Source organism: Helianthus annuus, chromosome 8 (genome assembly GCF_002127325.2).
Source record: "Helianthus annuus cultivar XRQ/B chromosome 8, HanXRQr2.0-SUNRISE, whole genome shotgun sequence".
Taxonomy (NCBI): domain Eukaryota; kingdom Viridiplantae; phylum Streptophyta; class Magnoliopsida; order Asterales; family Asteraceae; genus Helianthus; species Helianthus annuus.
In genome coordinates, this window is record NC_035440.2 from 57,550,548 (window position 1) to 57,572,624 (window position 22,077).

The 22,077-nt window shown below is 38.7% G+C and overlaps 1 protein-coding gene and 1 long non-coding RNA gene across 6 annotated transcripts; both read right to left on the reverse strand.

The window, feature by feature from the left end:
- Positions 1-14,294: 14,294 nt before the first annotated feature.
- On the reverse strand, positions 14,295-19,751 carry LOC110872916 (putative late blight resistance protein homolog R1B-16). Of its 5 annotated transcripts, XM_035976790.1 has the most exons (7): positions 19,670-19,751; positions 19,511-19,570; positions 19,318-19,395; positions 18,781-18,822; positions 18,191-18,256; positions 14,830-17,303; positions 14,295-14,754 (listed from the first exon to the last, which is right to left on the reverse strand). In XM_035976790.1, the coding sequence occupies exon 6, from the start codon at positions 17,221-17,223 to the stop codon at positions 14,839-14,841; it is 2,385 nt and encodes a 794-aa protein (XP_035832683.1). In that variant the 5' UTR covers positions 17,224-17,303; positions 18,191-18,256; positions 18,781-18,822; positions 19,318-19,395; positions 19,511-19,570; positions 19,670-19,751; the 3' UTR covers positions 14,295-14,754; positions 14,830-14,838. The 5 variants fall into 5 exon arrangements, with proteins under 5 accessions (XP_035832683.1, XP_035832682.1, XP_035832684.1 ...); XM_035976789.1 differs by having other exon boundaries at positions 14,830-17,306; positions 18,781-19,395; XM_035976791.1 differs by lacking the exon at positions 19,318-19,395 and having other exon boundaries at positions 19,670-19,743.
- A 172-nt stretch (positions 19,752-19,923) lies between these two features.
- LOC110870052 lies at positions 19,924-21,822 on the reverse strand. The gene is made up of 6 exons (XR_004865514.1): positions 21,224-21,822; positions 20,957-21,096; positions 20,484-20,552; positions 20,341-20,384; positions 20,139-20,259; positions 19,924-20,021 (listed from the first exon to the last, which is right to left on the reverse strand). It is a non-coding gene; the product is annotated as an uncharacterized LOC110870052 (long non-coding RNA).
- Positions 21,823-22,077: the final 255 nt, after the last annotated feature.

Here is a 22,077-nt window from a genome sequence, read left to right on the forward strand (position 1 = left end):
CATGCATCTGAACCGGCTAGCTCATGCGCCAACCCCTATCTTCTTCGGGGGATGGGTGTACTGCCTCTTCAAGCACTTCGTGAACATACCTAGGTCTTTCGAAAGGAGCCTATGGTCGGGACGAGTCAATGTACACATCTGCCGCTCTATGAACCTAATCTATGAGGCGGAAGGCGGGTCAGTTAGCTTTCAGAGGATGCAAGGGCATGCATGGAACCCGCAAGAGGCGCTAGTCCTTCACGCTCCACAGTTTCAACAACCTCCCCACTACCAGTACCACCCTCACAGTGATCCAGGCCAATCCTCCTCACAAGGAGGTGGTTTTCCTAACTTTCAGAGTTTGCATGATCTTTTGCAGGAAAACCTTATGTGCACCTAGGGGCGGACCCAAGTTATGGGGTGGGTGGGCGGCCGCACCCCTTGAAAAAAAAAATTTAGTGGTATTTTTCGCGAAAAATCCAGACCGCACCCCTTGGAAATTTTCGTCCACACTACTCATTCAAGCCCAACCCAACTACTAGTTTTGTTAAACAAACCAGTCCACATAATAAAAAGAAAAACCCAAATCGCTGCCACTTGCTAGCGACTCCCGCCCTCCCTCTGCCTCACTTCAGCGCCCAGCGACAGCATAATTCCGGCCGGCGACTGCAAAATTTCGGCTGCAAACTGGTTAATTCAGGTCGCCCCTGACAGGTACATGTTTTTTACTAGGGCTTATAATAATTACTAGGGCTTGAAATTCAAAATTTTGATTGACAAACATGTTTGTTGATTATATGATTGTTGGTTGGCAAATAATAATTACTAGGGCTTGAAATTCTAAATTTTAAATTGAAAATTAAGGAACATGGGCTATGGTTGAACACTTGAAGATCCTTGTTTATTTTGTATGTGATAGGATTAGGAATGAACAATGAGTAAGGAAGTTATGCCGCGATTTCTCAAGAGGAAAGGGGTTGAATCACTTTTTTTCGCCGGATTATTCTAATTAAATTCCAAGGTATGTTATAGATAAGTTTTTTTGTTCTTTTATTGAATGATTAAGAGAAATAAAAGTATGGATGGTTTGAACTTTGATGTTTTTTTGTTTGTTAATGTGATAGGAAGTTAGGAACTAGGGTTTGATTGTTTGAGATTTGAAATGGACCCGACCCGTTCTGATTCGACCTGCTATGAAACTTTGTTTGTTTGTTTTTACTTGTTTTACATGTCCCGACCCGATCCGACCCGCTATGAACCGATTTTTTTCTATAGCTAGGGGTCAAAAATCTTTAAAAAATTTCCGCACCCCAGGAAAAAAATCCTGGGTCCGCCCTTGTGTGCACCAGGAACACCTACAACCTCGCCAACAACACATACAACCGGGTCGGGGCCATTGAAAGAAACATCTCCGATATCCAAGATGACATCGGAAGCATTCGGGAGTACATGGCGGGGCATGGAGGAGGAGGTGATGAGGAGGGCAGTGATGATGACATGGACTAGGCGGGTGGAGTAGGAGTAGGAACAGGTGGTTGGTAATCCCACAGGTTAAACCCCCCTTTTCTATCAAACAATTTCCGGCCTGCGTGCCGAGTGTTAAACAATTTACTTTCCCTAACTCTTTTTATTTTTCTGCATTTGTTTTTTTTTTACTCTGTGACATGGATGTTAAACTTGGTAATCTAGGATGTTTGGTATTGTTTGGTGTGGTATTTATTGATAAAACAGGTACACACGAGGCTTAGAGTACTAAACATTAGTACTACTAAAGCCGGGGCAGGAAAACCGGAGCTAGAAACCTGTTTTTCAGCCTTGCAGACTGTCTACACGGGGTCGTGTCCAGCCGACACGCCCCCGTGCCCACCTCCCAAACCTGCTGTTTGTTTAATTTCTGCAGATTTTTTCCAGACACGGGGTCGTGTCCAACCAACACGCCCCCATGTCCACCTTCTGTAAGTTTTCGTTACTGGCACCTGAATACGGGGTCGTGTCCATCCGACACGGGGTCGTGTCCAGAGTGCCAGTAACATAAATTTTGCTTTTTAACACCTTTTTACACATTCAATCAACCTAAAAACTTATTTTGGGGACACATTGAGGACAATGTGTAATTTAAGTGTGGGGGGAGGGATGCTAAAAATTTAAATCTTGCAAGTCCTAATTAACAAGCCTTACACAAAACTCTATTGGAACCGCTAATCACTTCAAATTTTTTCAAAAATTTTCATTTTTTACTTGTCTAAGTTTAAGTTGGGAATTTCAAGTTCTAAAAAAGGTTATATTTTTACAAATTTACAACCAATAGCGTCGTGATAAAAAGAACCACATAAGAAAATTATGAAATGGCATAACAAGCTTAGTTAAAATTTGATTATATATACTTGATCAGATAAAAACCCGTTCCCACAAAAGTGAGTTTTGAGCTTTTATTGAGCATACAAATACATATCTTTACACTAAATGCTCATTTTTCGTTTCTTGTGTGAATAGCCGCTTGTTTCTTACGACTCTAGAACTTGCCACGACAATGCATTCCCGGTCCTTACCAACTTAAACCCAAGTAAGTAAATGATGGAGGCATTAGGAATTGCCCTTTTTTTTCTACACCATTATTTTTCATTTTTTTACCACCTACCCAAAATCCCCCTAGTTAACCCCTTTGAGCCTAAACCTTTTCATTTCTTAACCCAAAAACAATCACCCTTTTTACCCACCTAAACCTTTTTATTTTAACCCTTTCTTTTAGTAACAAAGCTCGGTTTTTCTTATGACTTTAAAAAAAAAGAAAAAAAAAATGATGAAACCAAATAAACAAACAAGTTCATCAAAAATAACTTTGTTTGAAAGAAATGGTTCATCAAAATAAAATAAAATTATGAAAAATAAAAAGTCTTTCAAAAACCGATGCTTTTTACGCTTTTCGCTCTTTCACTAACCACTAACCCAACCACCCACCTTTAGCCCAAGCCTAACCCTTCACCCAAAAAGTCCTCTTGATATTTACAAAGGTATATAGTTAAAAAGGAGGAGGATTGATTGCTTGGCAAGCTTATGGTAGGAGTAAGTTTCATGCCGCTCTCGAGTGATTCACTAAAAATACACCTTCGGCCGAGTGTTGAGTGATCCCCCGTGAGGTATGTGAACTTGTATATAAATGGAATTTTAAAAAGGCATGTTATGCCCTAATAAGTAATTTATCTTATGAAACGTTTTTAATAAATCATGACGAATAGGATTGTAAATAAATAAAAATAAAACTTGATAAAGAATCTTGGAAATCCCGACACTCTATGACAAGCCCAAAAACCTTCTCTTCTACCCATTCCATTTGGGACTGAAAAAAAAGCCACATTATAAAGAGTTTTGCTTGAGGACAAGCAAGATTCAAGTGTGGGGGTATTTGATGTGCACAAAATGCAACATATAAATTACATCAATTGTGGCATAAAACTAACCTTTTTTTAGTACTAATGTTGGAAAAAGTGTGCTTTTGTCTTCCTTTTGTATTTTCAGGATTAAATGAGCTCAAATAGACAAAAGAAGCAAAAAGACAGCTAAATCTAACATAAATACAAGAAAAGGAAGAAACGTGGCATGCCCGACCTCCCGACAGCATCTTCCCAAGCAAAACAAGAAGACAGAGCCTGAACATGCCCCGTGCTCAGTGAGCACCGTGGCGTGCCCAAGTGTCAGCAGAAAAGACAAAGTGGTAGAAGCTTCCATTGCCCACCACGGGGCCGTGCTCAGCAGACACGTGGCCGTGGTCAACTATAAGATTCGCGGAATCCAGGCAAATCTTGATAGTACAGATATGCTTCTGCACACGGGGTCGTGCTCAGCGGACACGGGGGCGTGGTCAACTAATGCAGACAAACTGTATTTAATGAAGAAAGAGAGGAGGATGGACACGGGGCCGTGTCTAGCGGACACGGGGCCGTGCCCGAGCTTCTGTTCAGCCTATAAATAGGAGTGCTTGGAGCTCTTGCAACTCATCCCTTGGCACACCACCTCTCTCACACTTCACCCACCACCCACCATCATCCATTGTCCATCACAGAGTGTGTGAGTCGTCTCGGGGTCCAAGATTGATCGTAAGAGTTCTTGACAATCAAAGGCCATGTTTGCCTAAGTCTCTTACATCACTTGGTGAAGACAAGTGTTTAGTGTAATATTTTTTATTTTTAATCTTTTGCACTTTTTAATTGGTTTTGTATTAATGACTTTAATTACTAGTTTCTTATGTTGAAGGTGATTCTTCCTTATCGTTTGTCCGTCGTGTCTTGGCATTATTTTACTATCTATATAAAATAAAATATTTTCACCATTCATATCTCCACGGTCTATATGGAGGTATGTTGGCTACCTGGTCGGGGGTTAAGGGAACAATTTGGTAAGAGTCTTGCCATTGTTCAGTGTATAGATCCTGCAAAGGACCTGGGTCAAATTTAGTAGGACCTCCTTCAATACCCAACGGTATTGGATGGCGGGGGTCCGAACACTTTGATCCCCTCATAAGTTAAACTACTATTAAAATTTTAACCCGGCAACTTAGGACTGTATCCTTGCTTACTCAGACTACTTAGTCGAGGGTAACGTCGTCTTCAAAAGAGGGGCCTACCACATGATGCATTAATAACTTAATTAATTATCTTTCAATAATCCAACCATTTAGGATTGTATCCTTGCTGACTCAAACTACTGGGTTGAGGGTAACGTCGCCTTTAAAAGAGGGGCTTACTACAATAACTAAGATAATCTCTTAAACAAGTGCAAAAGTGCGAAAATAATCAAAGGTTACACTACACACGAGTCGGATCCAAGTGATTCATCTTGTCTATCTGTTTTTATTTTTATTTTATTTTTAGCATTTTAGTTAGTTTTATTTATCTAGTTTAAAAAACCTTTTTTCTAACATTTTGATTTGATTAGACGTTGAGGATAAACCGGTACTAAAAACTCTTGTATCCTTGGACGACCTCGGTATCTTACCAACTCTATACTACGTCCACGATGGGTGCACTTGCCCATATGTGTGTTTAGTGTTAGTGAATATCGTGTTTATAAATTTAAAACTTGGCTAAAAAGTGTAAAAATGGCTTAAAATATACACCTAAAACATATACACACTGACACGCACCAGTAATCTCGCACCCCAAAAATTTTATCTTTTAGAATATGTGCCCCTGTGGTTTGATTATTATTACAACCACTCACCACCAACCACCTCCATATAATGCACAAAAAAGTATATAATGCACAAAGTACCAGCATATAATGCACAAAAAAGCATCCATCTCAACAAATTAAATCTCTGGACAATTAAAGAACACCCACCATAGAGATATTCTTTAGATTTCCTCCATTGCATCATCCCTTGTTGTAAATCAGTAAAACAATCAGAATCATGAAGTCCATAGGGTAATGAACAGTAACATTTTGTTGGGTTTTATCTTTTAGTTGTTATATCTAGTGCCAGAACCATACTATCGAATCCACGATTAAAACGGCTTGGCGTTACTAACCTTAGATTCGATTGGATCCGGTTTAGGTCCCTCATCTTATCGTCAAGGTGACGGTTCCTCTTGTGGAGTGTCGGGTCTTAGACTGCAGCCACAAGAAAATCTAGTTAGAGGGCCCTAGGGGGTCTACCCCGAGGGCACTCTGACGCTCAAGTCAGTATTTTGTATGGTAATGATAATTATAAATGCAAGAAAAGGATATAATTTAGAGAGATGGAGCAGGATCTATAAGAGATGGAGGGAAGAGATAACCTCTGAGGAAGTTGTATGCCTTGTTTAAGAAGATTAGTTACCCTTTTATAATAGTATTCTTGGACCTTAACCCTAATGGGTTGGCCCAAGAGTGGTTTTACTAGAATCAGGCCCACATGGACTCACGGACTCACTGAGCATGTGGGGAAAATCTAAATGGGCTCGAGCCCAGTCACCATTCCATAGGAGCAAGCCCAGACGAGGAGCCCAAGCGGGGACCCTTGTCGTCAAGTCATCCCTAGTCCGAGCTCATTCACTAATGGATGGGCGTAGGACTTATTGTGGTCCTTGAAAATCTAGGCGGGTCGCTATCCGCCCTTTAACTGTCACCCCTACCTGTCGGGTAAATATAGTCTAAGGCGCATTATGTCAAACCAATCTACTTTGTTGTCCTTGGGGTGATTAAACATTCAAAACAACAAGGTGACACCACAAGTAGGGTGGCTCGGTACCGTACTTCCATCTATGCCTCCTTGAAGGCACTTTACCCAATGTACTCGTTCAAGAATACTTTTCCTGAGAGAGTTTATGCTATTTAGACTATCTTTCCATGTCCCTCTTAAAGGTATTTCAATGAAGGTACTCGTTGAAGAGTAGTTTCTCCAAGAGCATCAGCCAAGATGCCTTATTTACCGTACCATATTTTCTGTTTGGCATTCCTCCAATGAGGGTTTTTGTCTCACTTAAGCTGTTAAAACTTTTTATGAATTTGCTTTGTACCATGTTTAAGCCGTTAAGGCTTTCTATGGGTCGCTTTGTAACTTTTTAAGTTGTTAAAGCTTTGTGTAAGTTTGCTTCGTAATCTGCTTGAGTTGTTAAAGCTATCTATAAGTTTGCTTCGTAACTTGCTTGAGTTGTTAAAGCTTTGCATAGTTCGCTTTGTAACTCGTTTAAGTTGTTAAAGCTTTGTGTAAGTTTGCTTCGTATCCTGCTTGAGTTGTTAAAGCTATCTATAAGTTTGCTTCGTAACTTGCTTGAGTTGTTAAAGCTTTGCATAGTTCGCTTTGTAACTCGCTTAAGTTGTTAAATCTTTGTGTAAGTTTGCTTCGTAACTTGCTTGAGTTGTTAAAGCTATCTATAAGTTTGCTTCGTAACTTGCTTGAGTTGTTAAAGCTTTGCATAGTTTGCTTTGTAACTCGTTTAAGTTGTTAAAGCTTTGCATAGGCCCGCTTCGTAACTTGTTTAAGTTGTTAAAGCTTTTGATGGACCTTTTACCCGATGGCGTCCAGGCCACTCGGGTTTTCATATGCCTGCTTCGGCGTTTTGTTTGGACGTAGTCCACTTAGTCATAGCCCCACGACCGGGCTTTGCCTTGTTTAGACTAAGGCGGCATGTTTGTATGCCTATGTACATGTTCATTTTGTTGTAAGATCGTCCGGAACGTCTGCCTAAATGATCGTGTTTGACCCGTTAGTAGGGTCTTCAAACCGTTCAAGTTTTTTGTTCTTCGGGAAGGGGTGGCATCTTCTCCTCTTTGAGAGGTTTTGTGAGACCTTTAGAAACATTTGTTATGTAGAAGGGGCCTTCCAATGAGTCCTTATTAAGGGCTCTTTCCTCCCCTGGAGAGATGTTGCAATTCTCTAAGAATGGGTGCCCATGGAAAGTGCACCCTTTCCTCTTGGAGAGACTTCTTCAGACATATGTAACCTCGAAATGGGGCTCCTCTTCTTTGGAGGGATACTTTCTAAAACACATACCTGTGGTGGAGATCTTTTCTTTTCAAGGAAAGGATTCTTTAGATTCGAAGTCCCTTGTCAAGGGGGCTCTCCCCCCTCTTTTTTTTTTCGAATAAGCTGTTCGGGTGTGAAATCCCAAGGAGGAGTTTTCTCTGATATCAAATCCCAGGGACAGGGGTATTTTCCCGTTCTTAGAAGGAACTTCACCAATACTTGATCACGTAGCAGGGTGCACTTTTGTTCGCTGAAGAGACTTCTGAAATACTTAATCCCACAGGAGGGGACAACCTCCTTTTCTTGGGAGAAACTTGTTCCTGTTCATGGAAGAAAATTTTGTAATACTTAATCTCATAGAATGAGATATCTCCTTATTCCTAGACGGAACTTCTTCGAGTCTTAATTCAATGGCAGGGACACGTTCCTGTTTGTTGAAGAGACTTGTGAGACCCCTAATCACACAGGATGAGATATCTTCATTTTTTCGGAAGTGACTTCTTCAAGACTTAATCCCTAGGGATATGTTCCTGTTCAAGGGAGGAACTTCGGAGATATTTGATCCCATAGGATGGGATAGTCTTCTCTTCTGGGCAGGGATGTGTTTCTGTTTAAGGGGGAACTTCTGAAATGTCTAATTGTGTAGGAGGGAATACCTTCTTATTCTTGGAGGGAGTTTCTACAAAACTGAATCCCGAGGGAGGGGTATGTTCCTGTTTTACGGAATGAACTTCTAAAATGCTTGATCCCAGAGAATGGAATATTCTTATCTTTTTGGGAGGAGCTCCTCCTAGAGTTGATTCCATGGAAAGGATACGCTCCTGTTCTTGGAAGGGACTGCTAAGGTACCTTATCCCACAGAAGTGGCGATTTCTTGACCACGAAAGACCGTAGAAGGACTTCACTTTCCCCTTAAAGCGAAGATGCACTTTTTAAGGTTTCCCTCTCTTTCTTTTTTCCTGTAGAACTTTTGGAGGTGGGAGTTGATGGAAGGAGCTCACTTCTATCTAAAGTATAGAATATAAGTGTTGGGGTCTTATCTCGCGGATTATTTTTTCTCCATGGAAGAAACTGAATTAGCGGCTCGTAGAAGGGAGTTCTTCCTTCCTTAGGGAAGGAACTAGATGTCATGCTCAGGTTCTTTCCTTCTTGAAGAAGGGGACTAATAATGCAGTCCAAGAATTCTTCCTCCTTCAAGGAAGGACCGTCAAGGTTTTCCTTAAGGACTAATAGCGTAGTCCAAGGAGTCTTTCATCTTCAAGGAGGGAGCGTCTGGTTTTTCCTTAAGTACTAATAACATAGTCTAACGATTCTTTCGCCTTTAGGAGAGGGGCTAAATACGCAGCCCGGGCTTCTCGTTTCTTCAAGTGAATGATCAATAACGTAGTCCACTGATTCTTTTTTCTTTTCAGGGAAGGAGCCAAATATACAACCAAGGCTTTTCCCTATCTTCAAGTGGAGGATAAATAATGTAGTCATATGATTCTTTTTTCTTCAGTGAAGGAGCCAAATACACAACCCAGGCTTTTCCCTGTCTTCAAGTGGAGGATGAATAATGTAGTCCCCTGATTTTTTTTCCTTCAGGGAAGGAGCCAAATACACAACCCGGGTTTTTCCCTGTCTTCAAGTGGAGGATGAATAATGTAGTCCCCTGAGTCTTTTTCCTTCAGGGAAGGAGCCAAATACATAGCCTAGGTTTTCCCTGTCTTCAAGTGGAGGATGAATAATTTAGTCCCCTGATTCCTTTTCCTTCAGGGAAGGAGCCAAATACACAACATAGGTTTTTCCCTGTCTTCAAGTGGAGGATGAATAATGTAGTCCACTGATTCCTTTTCCTTTAGGGAATGAGCCAAATACACAGCCCAAGCTTTTCCTTTCTTCAAGGGAGGAATTAGTAAGGCAGTCCATGCCCCCCCTATCTTCCTATTTTTTTTTTGTTGTAGAGATCTTGGAACATGAGAACTTATGGAGGGGGATTAATCCCCTCTGGAGTAAGCAATATATAAATATAGATCCTTTCTTTTATAGAAGTCTTCAATGTAGCACCCAATGGTGTTATACCATGTTAGCTTCCCAGTTTGGTGTTGTCAAGCGTAGCTGGTAATACTGAACTTATAAAATAAGTTGTCCTTAAGCCCGTCAGTCTAGACGATCGGTTGTGACTCTTGTTGAACGAGAATAACCACAGGTTAGCAAAAAACTCAGGTGAACGATGTCAGCAAGAAATATAGAGCCCCTATTTCTGATCAACCACTTGATACGAGGACGTTGATAAATGTCCAATAGATGTCATGTAATGATGGTGTTGTACCCTACCAGCCCCAGTTTAATGTTGCATAAACGTTTTTCTTGCTTTCACTAATGTTGTGTCACTTTCCTCCTAGCCGAAGCTATATCCTTGTTTAAGGATGTTTAAGGTGATCACTATTCTTCAATGCCTTTTCAAAGATCATGCCTTGTTTCTCTGGTGCACATCATCCAGTCCAATATTAGCCTTTGTCATCCTATCCCGTAGGTCGTGACTAATAGCTTCTTGTGTTGTTCATGTTCATGATTTGATTCTTGCCATGAAAACACTTTCAAACAGTAAATTATACCAAGGATTAATTTCTTTATGCGCTAAACATGTTATGATGTGTGTACAAACACTTGTGCCTCGTGTTTTATTTTGTGAAGACGTGTGACCATCATATCATTAATGGGGGTAGCCTACGTACCCTAACAGTGTTGTAATGGGAACAATTAATTTGTGTCTAGAAGTGGCGCACGACGCAAGACTTCGAAGGAGGGCCTTGCATGAGTGTTTTGTGTTAGGATCTAGAAAAGGACCTGGCGGAAGGGCCTGAGGAAGGGACCCCGTGAAAGGACCTATGGAAAAACATGGGGAAGGACCTGGTAGAAGGGCCCGAGGAAGGGCCTGTGGAAGGGACTGTGAAAAGACCTGAGGAAGGGGGCAGGGGAAGGGACCCCGTGAAAGGACCTTGGTAGAAGGGCCCGAGGAAGGGTCTGTGGAAGGGACTCTGTGAAAAGACCTGAGGAAGGGGACAGGGAAAGGGACCCCGTGAAAGGACCTGAGGAAGGACCTAGGGAAGGACCTTGGTAGAAGGGCGTAAGGAAGGACCCTGTGAAAGGACCTGAGGAAGGGCCGGAGGAAGGACCCTGTGAAAAGACCTGAGAAAGGACCTGTGAAAGGACCTGAGGAAGGATCTGGGGAAGGGGCCAGTGGAAGGGACCCCGTAGAAGGACCTGAGAAAGTACCTTGTACTAGTAAAATACTATTATTTTACATTGGTAAGAGTAAGTCATCATTACTCTTTTTCTTTTTCAAAAAGCAAGGTCACATCAACTATTAAAGTACCTGAGTTACTTCCATCTTTTTTCAAAGTGTATTTTTTTGTTGTAAGATGCTTCTTCTCTCTCTTTCTTTTTATTAATATCATCCTTGAAAGTCATGAGTAATTGACAAAAAGTTAAATAAGTATAGAGTTTGACCCTAGTTCTAAATATGTACCTTGTGCTGCATGAGTTGTACTTATATCTTTGAGAGTAACATGCTTCTCTTTTTTTCTTTTTTCCTTTTTTTAGTAAAAGACTTTGTTGTGCCTTATGTATGTGCTTGTACATTAAGCATCAGTAATTGTACACAGTCTTTATTACTATTTTCAATATCTCTACAAATATCTTTTCAAGAAACATGGCAGCAAAGTCACGTGGCTTAGTCATAAAAGTTTCTTTGACTTTTTGTCAAATAAAAATGTAAATATTATCTTGTCACTACAAGTAAATATTTTTTTTGCTAAAATAAATAATAATCTACTTGTTGGCACCCATTATGCATTACAATAATGTACATTGTGTATGTTCACTTGTACATATGTATCAGGGGAGTTGGGTCCTAGTGGTAAGAGATGTGTCTCACAACTAAAAGTTTGTAGATTCTAGTCTTGTCTCGAGGAAAAAAATATCCTAGAAAAATTCTAGGTGTTGTTGTTCAAATAAAAGTAGCAATCAAACTCCAATCATGATTGTAATCACACGATTATAGTATTCAATAAGTTTTCTACACATGATCTGTAACACCCCGACCGCGTATAGAACCCGCAACAGAAACATCAGGGAGTTATGTTATAAATTATTCACAACACATGGTACTAAAGTTTCATTTTGTTATATTAACTCAATTACATTGTTTTCAAAACATAAAACATTACAAGTAATTCTTTTTTTTTTAATTTAAAGCAACTAAGGCCCGAGTCCGATTCCTACGTGGAGCATACTTGAATAACATTATACATTAGCACCTGAAACATATGTGAAAATAAAGGGTCAACATAAAGTTGGTGAGTAACATAGGTGTTGTGGCCAAGTACATGACGAAAAGTTTAGCATTGCAATACATTAACCAACTACAATAGTTGGTGAGAAAAGTATGTTATATAATCAAATACATGGCAAAAATAGTTAGTATTAAATAGTTAGTATTGCAATACTTTGGTCTTTATAATAAAACTTGTAGCAAATATGTAACACAAATTTTGGGTGGTAAAAAAATCTTAAACAATTTGAGTTAACAAAACAATGCGTATATAGCAATATATGGAAAACGTTGTCCTTTTTGTATAAACAAGTGTGGCTATAATACATTCAAGCCTTTGTTGAATGTCAGACAAACCCAAGAAGGGTTCGTAAAAAAGTTGCACAATTTCTGTCATTCCCTAAGCAAACTTCCAAACAAACCCAGGAAGTGGGAATGGGGTTGTCAAACCTATAACGCCATAACATACTATCGGTCGGCTAATTAAAGTTAATAAATGTATTTGTGTTATTGATGACGCACCACCAAGTTTCATACAAAAGAAATGTCATGATGTATATGTGTGTGTATATATATATGCCATAAATAGTGAGTTTGTAACATTGAAAATAGTTAGGCACATATGAATCACCCAAAAACAATTTGAAAATGGAAAAGTGGGGACTATGTACTCACTTTGGTTGTTGATGATGTGCTTAATAGTGCTTCAAGAGCTAAAGTATTTCCTAGTAATTTGGATGATTATATATGATTAGCGCATATTAGGGTTTAAAAGGAAGATCAGATAGAATGTGGTTTACAACCAAACGAGCAATGATAAGATAGAACAGATGATAAGATTTGCTTAGATGTTTGCAAACATATGAGAATCTTTTCTGTTAGGAATCTTAGATGTCTCTATTAGGGTTACGTCAACCTATCATCAAACAAAGCCTTCGTACTTGTATAAATAGATCACATCTGTTAGTGATCTATTACACACACTCACATTTTCTCTTGTACGAAATGATTTGTTTGTGTGATGAGCTGAGGGGGAGTCTGTAGAGTCAGTCAATATTTAAAACATTTGAATCTATGATGATCAATGAAAAACAATCGTTGATGATGACTTCCAGTTTGTAAATATTATTGTGATAATCAATACTTGTTTGCAAACAAAGAAACTCAGTTTCTAACAATCGATATCAGAGCTTGGTCACGTTTAATCTTGATTTCACAATCAGTTTATCACAAAAAAATCAGCTCTTCAAAGATCCAATTTCAGTTCGTAGCTCAGAGTTGTTTTGTGAAGAAATGATAAAGTGTCTCGACTCTGTTTTTTTCTTTAAAAGAACTTGAGAAAATGGGCACAAAATGATCCCCATAACACAGGCTTCAACAATAAACCACCTATGCTTGTCAGATCTGAATACAATATCTGGCAACATAGGATGGGGCATATGCTATCTCAACAAAAAACAGGGTGTCGGAGATCTGTGGTTTTCAGACCACATGTCCCAATGGTACCAAGTACCAAGAACCCAAATGTATATGAGTCAAAGAAGCCAGAAAATTATTCCGAGCAAGACTATCAAAAATTCGAGTTAGATGCTAAAGCCTTTAGTATTGTGGCTATGGCTCTGCCGAATGATATCTATGCTGGCCTGTTGCATTGTAACATCACCAAGGAGTTGTGAGATGCATTTAAAGAACAATTTGGTGGGATTGAAGATGTTAGCGAGAACACTCGAGAAATCCTTAACCAACAAATTGAAACCTTCACACATGTCAAAGGGGAGAACCTGACACAACAATTTGGACGTTTTTCTTGTCTAATTAGTGAACTAAAGTTGATTAAACTCCAAAAACATTACATCAACCATAGGTAGTTAATTATCAATAATCAAAACGTTTTCAAATTCCGGTTCATCTAGCGAAAGATCGGCAAACTCCAAAAACCCAACATCTACGATGAATGATGAATACTTGAATAGAGATGATGATTAGACTTGTTGTACGTGAATGTTTAAAATAGCATATATATTTATAAAAGGCCGACGTAGCATATATAATTATAAAAGGCCGACTTACGTATTTGGAAGTTAAAAGGGTTAAAACCTTAAATATTTTAGGAAACGTCCCCGATACTCTGTTTTGGAAGTACTCAATATCGGGTACGATTTTGTAGAAGTCCCCAATATCCGGGTACATTTGGGAAACGTCCCCGAGCCGTCCCCTACACGTTTCTGTCCCCGAGCCGTCCCCGGGACGGGTACTCGATGCAATATGCCGTCCCCGTGCTTCATAGTAAAACAATAATCCTTCTCAAAAGGCATCATGGTCTTTTTTTACCCATCTGCAGCTTCAATAATATTTGTGACCATTATTTAATCACCACTTATCAACAATATCACTAATAGATGATGATGATGTATATACACTAATCCATCATCAATCAGCCTCACCATGTTAACCAATCTAGCATATACACTGCCATGATCAGAAAGCATCACCAGCTATTTTATCCCACACATTAACTGATTAACATATTGCCAATTGTTAACGGTGCTACCATAATTATTGAACACGTAGCAAAAGAATTATAAAAGGATTTACATACATAATACATGTAGTACATATTCGAAATACAATTTACAATATAAAACCACGTAAGTTAGGACTCAAACATGGTCGAAAACGAAAAGCCCTATAAACAGTGGCGAAGCTTGAAAATTTCCACCGGGGGGTCGAAAATCACCGAACCTAAAAATTCTATATAGTAAACTTTTTTTTATAAAACCGGGGGGTCGAAAACGTATATACCTAAAAAATTCTACACGAAACGTACATACATAACACTACTGAGCGAAAAGTTCGGGGGGTCGGACGCCCCTCCCGGCCCCTTGAAAGCTACGCCCTTGCCTATAAACATCAAAATAACTGAGCTACATAATCTTCTTCGGTTTTTCTGTGACCGCATGAGAGAAGGTGCTGAGATGAGGTGGATATGCACAAACCAGCTCATTAGAAGCGTTCCCTGCAAAAGTAACCACATTGATCACAATAGAACCCTTGCATTAATATTCATCCAATAAAAGTAACTGAATCATACTTTCTAAATTTATATTTCTGGTTTCGTGTGGACTTTTAAGAAACTGTTTCCAACACTCTCTTGCTCTCTCTGAATTTTCAATGCAGACTCGTGCGCAGAACTACTGCATCCACCGACTTCAATCACATCCAATGTCAAAATCTTTCCTAAATCTGATGGGATACTATCGAGTTTTAGACAGCGATGAACGATTAATCGTTGTAGTCTAGGGAAGTTATCACTCGAACTGACCCATTCCCTAATGTCAAGATCCTGCAATTTCAAGAACTTAAGTCGCCGAAATTCTGCATCCCCAGTTTCCCACCTCTCTCCTATGCAAGCGTGAAATTTTAATTTTAAAACCTCGAGGTTAGGCAGCCAAGCAAAGGTCCACATCTCCTCCCAGTCCATTCCAGTATTTGATAGTGTTACTTTCTTAAGCTTTTCAGGAAACATAAGAGGATTACATGATCGTGTTGCTTCGGGAAACACAATCGTGTTTAATAACTTCAACTTTTGAAGATGCTGCAAAGATACTATACTTGGGAATTCAAGATCACCAAGCCTTGATATTAAGGGTCCACAAAACCCAAGCTTCCTTAGATTGGGAGTCCTCAAAGATATATTTGTGAAAGATCGAGGACTTACATGGGATAAGGTTTGCAAGCTAGCCAGTACCCTCGGACAACCATCCTTCTCGTTCAGTTGGGCAAAACATGGCTGCTCAATAAGATTTTCCCGTGATTTGATATATAAATGCCTCAGATTTACCATATTCCATATGGATTTCGGTATCATAACATTCTTCCTTGACAATATTACGAGCGTTTGTAGGTAGACAAGGTTCGATATTGATGCTAGGGGACTTCCTTCACGTGCTTGAATGGCCAGGTATCTCAGATTGATAAGTTGGACTGCCTCACAAGGAAATGAGGAGATAGGGATAGAGACTACATCCAGAATCTTCAGAGCTTTATATGTCTCGATATGAATGGATCTTCCCTCCAAAAGAAGTTTTCCTAGCTCTGATGGATAAGAAAGCATTGACGAGATCTTGTCATACGTATAAATGTTTGGCAGAAAGCTTTCTTCTTTGGCTTTTCTCAAACAAAAATCACGCAATATGTCATGGATGCGGCATGTTTTAACCTGTCCATTAGCCCTTATTGTGGGAGTCATCACCAGACTTCTCTTGATTAAATCCATCAAGATATCCTCTGCAACATCTTCCAAGATTCTGCTTCCAGTTTGATGTATAAATCCTTGAGCAATCCATAGCCGAATCAGCTTTGACACGGGGATTTCATAGTCCTCGGGAAATGCTGCTAAATAAAGAAAACATGGTCTTAAGTGAGGAGGCAAATGGTTGTAGCTGAAAGCAAGTGAGTCCATGTATTGGCTTGGGTCACTGACCATAAACGAACTTAGACTCGTTGCAATTTGGGTCCACCACTCAATTGACCAGTTATTTTTCAGAAGACCTGCAGCTATAACAATAGCAAGAGGCAAACCTTCACATTTTTGTGTTATCACCTTTCCTTGTTCCTCCAGGTCACTAGGACATATTCCGGTTCTAAATACCTTCTTCATAAATATATCCCAGCTTTCATCTTGAGTACGAAGACGCAAAACATGAGCTGATCTTGCAGCCTGTACATGTAAACTGATGTCTATGTCACGACTAGTAAATAGCACCCGGCTTCCAGTTTTGTCATCCGGAAAATACATTCTGATATCATTCCAGGCTTTACAATCCCAGATATCATCCAAGACCACTAAATATTTACGATCTTTTAAACGTCTGTACAGCTTTTCTCCCAACTGTTCCTCATTCATTTTGTATATCTCATCAGTAAGATTATTAGTGAAAGAGCTTAATATGCCAAGCAATAAGTCCTTCTTGAGATATACTTGAGAAACACAAGTCCACGCTCGAATGTCAAACATATACTCGATTAGTGGATCCCTGAATAACTTTCTAGCCAAAGTCGTCTTGCCAAGCCCAGCCATTCCTGCAATTGAGATGATCTGTAACTTCTTTGTAGAAGTTCCAGTAAGTTGATCCAGTAGTGTTTCTGCTTCAGCATCAAATCCTGCAATAGCCTCTTCCTCTACATTTGAGCTGTATCTTATGTCATAGAGTTGTTCACAGTTCACTAGTATTGTATTCATTTTTAATTCATCATGGAAAAAAACCTGTTTGCTATACACCATTGATTCCAAATTTGTCAATAAATCCTGAACTTCCTTATTTTCATAGCCTAACATCATGTTTCTGAGGTATGTCATTAGACCAGCATAGGATTTAGCTATCCTTCTAACGATATCCAATATCTCTGTTCTAGATTCAGCACGTTTTGCAGAGAGGCAGAGGCTGAATAGTTGCTTGATATGAAGTTTAAGATCATCAGCCATGGTTCTCTATAATCTATATATTGTAAAGAGAACAACTTTGGTTGATCAGCCTAGTTGTCAACTCCAACAAACGTTAAACACTGCTGTTCCAAAAAAAAAATATATATATATGTTAAGAATGAACATTCAACACCTAAGTACACATAGCACAGTATGTACACATGATTTAAGCCAGGATTGAAATTCATATTGACTGAAACATATACATCTTATGGGCAGTGGCGGAGCTTGAATGAAAACTCAGTGGGGGCCGGACTCTTGAAAATCCAATATCTTACACTACAAAAAAAAACTCAGTGGGGGCCGGACAAGATCATAGTATCTTATAAAGCTCACAACTTCGTCATGATGTGTGGCTGGCAGCGATTGTATTCACGTATTCTGGCAACTATTTCCCCCTAGTGGCCCCGCCTAACACCTCTCTTTCTACTGCCCCAACTCCTTCCCACCACAAATAAAAACATGGGTACTCTAATTGACCGGGAGGGTGAAATCGAATTTTGTATTTGTATATTTATTATAAAAATATCAAGATTAAAATTACTCATCTAGTCCTCTCTTTAGACTATAAATATATTATTTCATTCAGGTCAGGCTAATCCAAATATTGTGAACTTTCAGAATCCTTTATCAGGATTATAAATCAAACACACAAGTTTCTCAGAAGTATGGCTTTAATTAAATTCCATACGATTACGGTCTACTTGAAACCCCATAATTACTTCTTTTCTACCTGCTAATCATATTCAAATATTAGAGGTCAAACTGCATGATGTTGGTGTTCCTAGTTCGTAGTTTTGATACAACCAGCATCACTCTAAGACAATCAAAACTCTGGACGATAAAATTCATCATATACATGACAGTTAATTATATATATCATACTATTAACTTAATGATCATGAAGACATGAGAAACATACTTAATAGTGTGCAGCAGCATGTTCATTCGAGGATAAAAAACGCACCTGAGATGATGGTAATCGGAACCTAATCGTCACTGTGGAGCATTCAATTATTGATAACGGACGGCCCTGTCAGTTAGCCACGTATTACTCTTTATACGAGATAAGTACAAATTTAGTCCCTCTGTTCACTATTTTGTTTGTTTAGTCTCTTTATCATTTATTTGGTATAACTTTGGTCCAAATAGTTTCATGTTCCATTCGTGAGGCAAGAAGGGGTTATTTTGTTCATACTCTTCAACCTAATACTCTATATTTTACTAGTGGGAAACCCGCGCGTTGCAGCGGAGTTAACAATACGGGCCGAGAACATAATTCACACCTAAAAACGTTAAAAACCCCGGTCGAAAATCTCAAGCTTCGCCACTGAAGATCACAACGTAGAAAATGACAACTGGTTGGTTTTCAACAAGTATATACTCAAAAAGGAAAAAAAAAGTATCTTGTGTTTTTCTTTTGTTCTTTGATGGAGGGGAAAAACACTTTGTAATGAATAAATATACTACAAAACCAAGAAAAACAAATCCATCATTGACTACAACACATTATTCTTCCCTTGTAATCAATCCCAAGGCCAAACGACGATTTAGTACCTGTGCTCCAACTTCTCTCTTTTCTGGTAACTTTTTACATACCTACAACAAAAACAAACCAACCTATTCAGCAGCCTGTGAACCAAAAAAAGATAACACCCATATAATGTCCGTAACCCCCCCGAGCCGAAGCTTGAGTTTGAAAAAATAGCCCATTTAATAAACGAACCCGAGTTTCATATACCGAGCTTGACTAATGCAAGCCTATATGAGAAATTTACATAAACAGTAAAATTTTTATTTCATATAACAATTATACATATCTTACATAATAAAAATAAGTATATATTATCATGACAAAAATAAACAAATAATATGAATCCTGTTATATATAAGATAATTAAATGTGTATATAAATAACATACTTAGATAAATATAATAAATAATACACACGCTAAGCCCAAGTCAAGCTATAAAAAATTCTCACAAGCCACACTTGTGCTTTGAGTATGAAACATGGAAGCTCGAGTTCAAGCTCTATTAGCTGAACGATTACATAGACCCTTAAATGCATCTATATAGCAACCACCAATGTACCATCAGAGATGTTTAGCGTCTCTAAATAAATTGTGATCTTGTGAACCTAGCTTTAACCGGCTCAAGAAAGTGAGAAACCTAAACAAATAGTATGTCAATGAGACATTTGTTTTTGCTCATTTAGACTGGTTTGAACAGGAACTTTAGGTATATTTAGAAAGGCGATGACATAAAAGAGTTAAGTAAGCGATACCAAGAAAATATCCGAGGTCAAGAGAACCGACATTCATTCTTTTGAAAATGTGTATAGCACCTGTAGTGAAGTTAAAAGTTATACAAACCTACATAAAGTTATTATAAAAAAAAAAAGATAAAAGGGATATATATTAAAGTGAACAAGTTGAGTGTGTACCAAACGAAATGATGGTGATCGATATCACAGTACCTACAGCACCAAATAGCAAAGAGATATATGATGCCTGCTTATTGTTGTGTTCATCCACGGCGAATCGAGCGAAATCGTCGATCACAAGGCTGTTTGCAAAGTCCTTTACTTCTGTAATTCCTCCACAAACTGGGGTGGCAGCATCAACAGGCTTGAACTCCAGCAATTCTTTGAAGTTTTCCCATTCCTTAACCCAAACCTTGGCTTCGTAAGTCTTTTTGACACCACCATCAGTTGCTTCAAGTGTGATAAAATACAATGTACCAGCTACTAACTGCTCCTTTGCATCCAGTACCTTACCAAATTCCAGCAGGGTATTCTACATAGATAAGACATCAGTTTCTTAGTATTTACACACACTCTAAATGAAAACATTAATTCATAATCCTCAATCTTACACATGCATAGACTAACATATAAAAGAAATAGATGATACCTGCTTCTTGTTGTGTTCATCGACGGCGAATCGAGCGAGATAGTCGATCACAAAGAATGACGATCGTCCTGAACTACTTTCCCAAGATCTTCTTCGTTATTATTAGGTCGCCACCCGTATCCTGAATAAAAGTAAATACACGAACGTTTATTTACAGTCGATAAACAATATACCAAAAGTGGTTACAAAATAGATAACTTACCATTTGGTTTTTTCATCTAGACACCAAAGTCCCATACAGAAGACCTACAAATCAAAGAGAACAATAACTGCTTTTTTGAAAAACAAATAACACAGGCACATGCTAAAGCTATCATTTTTAAAATATTTTTCTTAATGTTGAACCTGAGAGACAAAGAAAGGCTCCATGCAGTTCTCTTTCATTAATTTCTGAAACGTTGTGGATACTCAAATCTACATAGATGTCAAAAGATATGAAAACCAAAATTCAAGACTGTAAAATCAAATATACGAAATTCAAGACTGTAAGATCAAACGTTAAAAAAGTGGTCTTGTAGTTCTTTTCCACCCGCTTCTTTTTAAGCGAAAAAGCATTCGACCCGTTTCTTTTTAAGTGAATAGGCATTCGACCCGCTTCTTTTTTAGTGATAAAGCATTCAACCCACTTCTTATTTAGCGATAAAGCATTTAACCTGCTTCTTTTTTAGCGATAAAGCATTCAACCCGTTTCTTATTAAGCGAAAAAGAATTCGACCCATTTTTTAAGCCGAAAATTGATTCGACCCATTTTTTAAGCGATATATTATCTAATTTTTTTTACATATTTTACCTATAAAAAAAAAACCAAAGAGTCTCACCAGCCATTCCCTGTGACTTTGAAAACTTTCTTGATGAAGCTTTTTGACAGCAATAACAATGCCAGTTCCGGACTTAGTAGCAGCGAAAGGTTGTTCATCTATCCAGCCCATTTAACCGTTGAATGAGTCAGAATCGGAACCTAAAAAATTATCATCAAACACTCAAATTAATCAGCACCCGCAAAACAGCAGAGTGATTTAAAAAAGTAGTCACAATCATAAACCCTAGAACTTCGTCGTTTTGAAATTCATAAACCTTAGAATCACCTAACTGACGGCTTCGTTTTGAAAAAGATATTCTCGAAATAGATCTGGTACGCCCCAATCTTTACCGTCAAATGATGTCGGATCTGCACCAGTTGCCACCACCTTCTCAAACGTTGATCGGACGGCCCCGAGAGGGTTAATCAAGCAATCGTATTGACGTCCCACCATATCCAGATACAACACTTCAAACTGTTGAATCATTGAAACCATCGTCGCCACCGTTTGATCCTTAACCGCCGTTGAATCATTGTCATCGTCTCCTTTGGATCCCTTCTCGCTCTCATGTGTGTGTGGATTCAATTCAAGGGTGGAGACTGGAACGAAGGGTTAGATTATTCGTGAGGAAGGGCGTGTCTTAAAGGAATTGAAACGATCTAACTGAAGCACTTCATTTACGTGCTATTATATTAGGGTTCCATAGCTTCTGTCTCGCCTTGGAGATATAATGAGAATTGAATACAGAGAAGGAAGATGAAGTGAAGTAACGATGAGATTAAATGCAAATCAACTACAGAGGTCGATTAGGTTTCTTAGAGAGAGGCGATTTGGCTGAAACCCTAGATGCAGGATTGAAACGTGTTTTCTTCGGATTAATAGTGATTGATTAATAAGGTGTCTATTTTATGTGATATTTTATGTGAGAAGGGCAGAATGGGAATAAAATGGTAAAAAATTAGGATTTTAAGTTAACCTTTCATATGCCATCTTAAAATTTTAAGGTGAAATTACATTTGAGTACATAGGAGATGTATTATATAGTTATATATAGATAATATCATATATTAGCCTAGATTTCGTCGAAATTAGAGCATCTCCGACGCAACCGCTTTCAAACTCTCACAAATGCGCTACAA

Excerpts from the sequence above, each read along its gene's own strand:
- LOC110872916 (XM_035976790.1), bottom strand. The coding sequence starts at position 17,223 with ATGGCTGATGATCTTAAACTTCATATCAAGCAACTATTCAGCCTCTGC.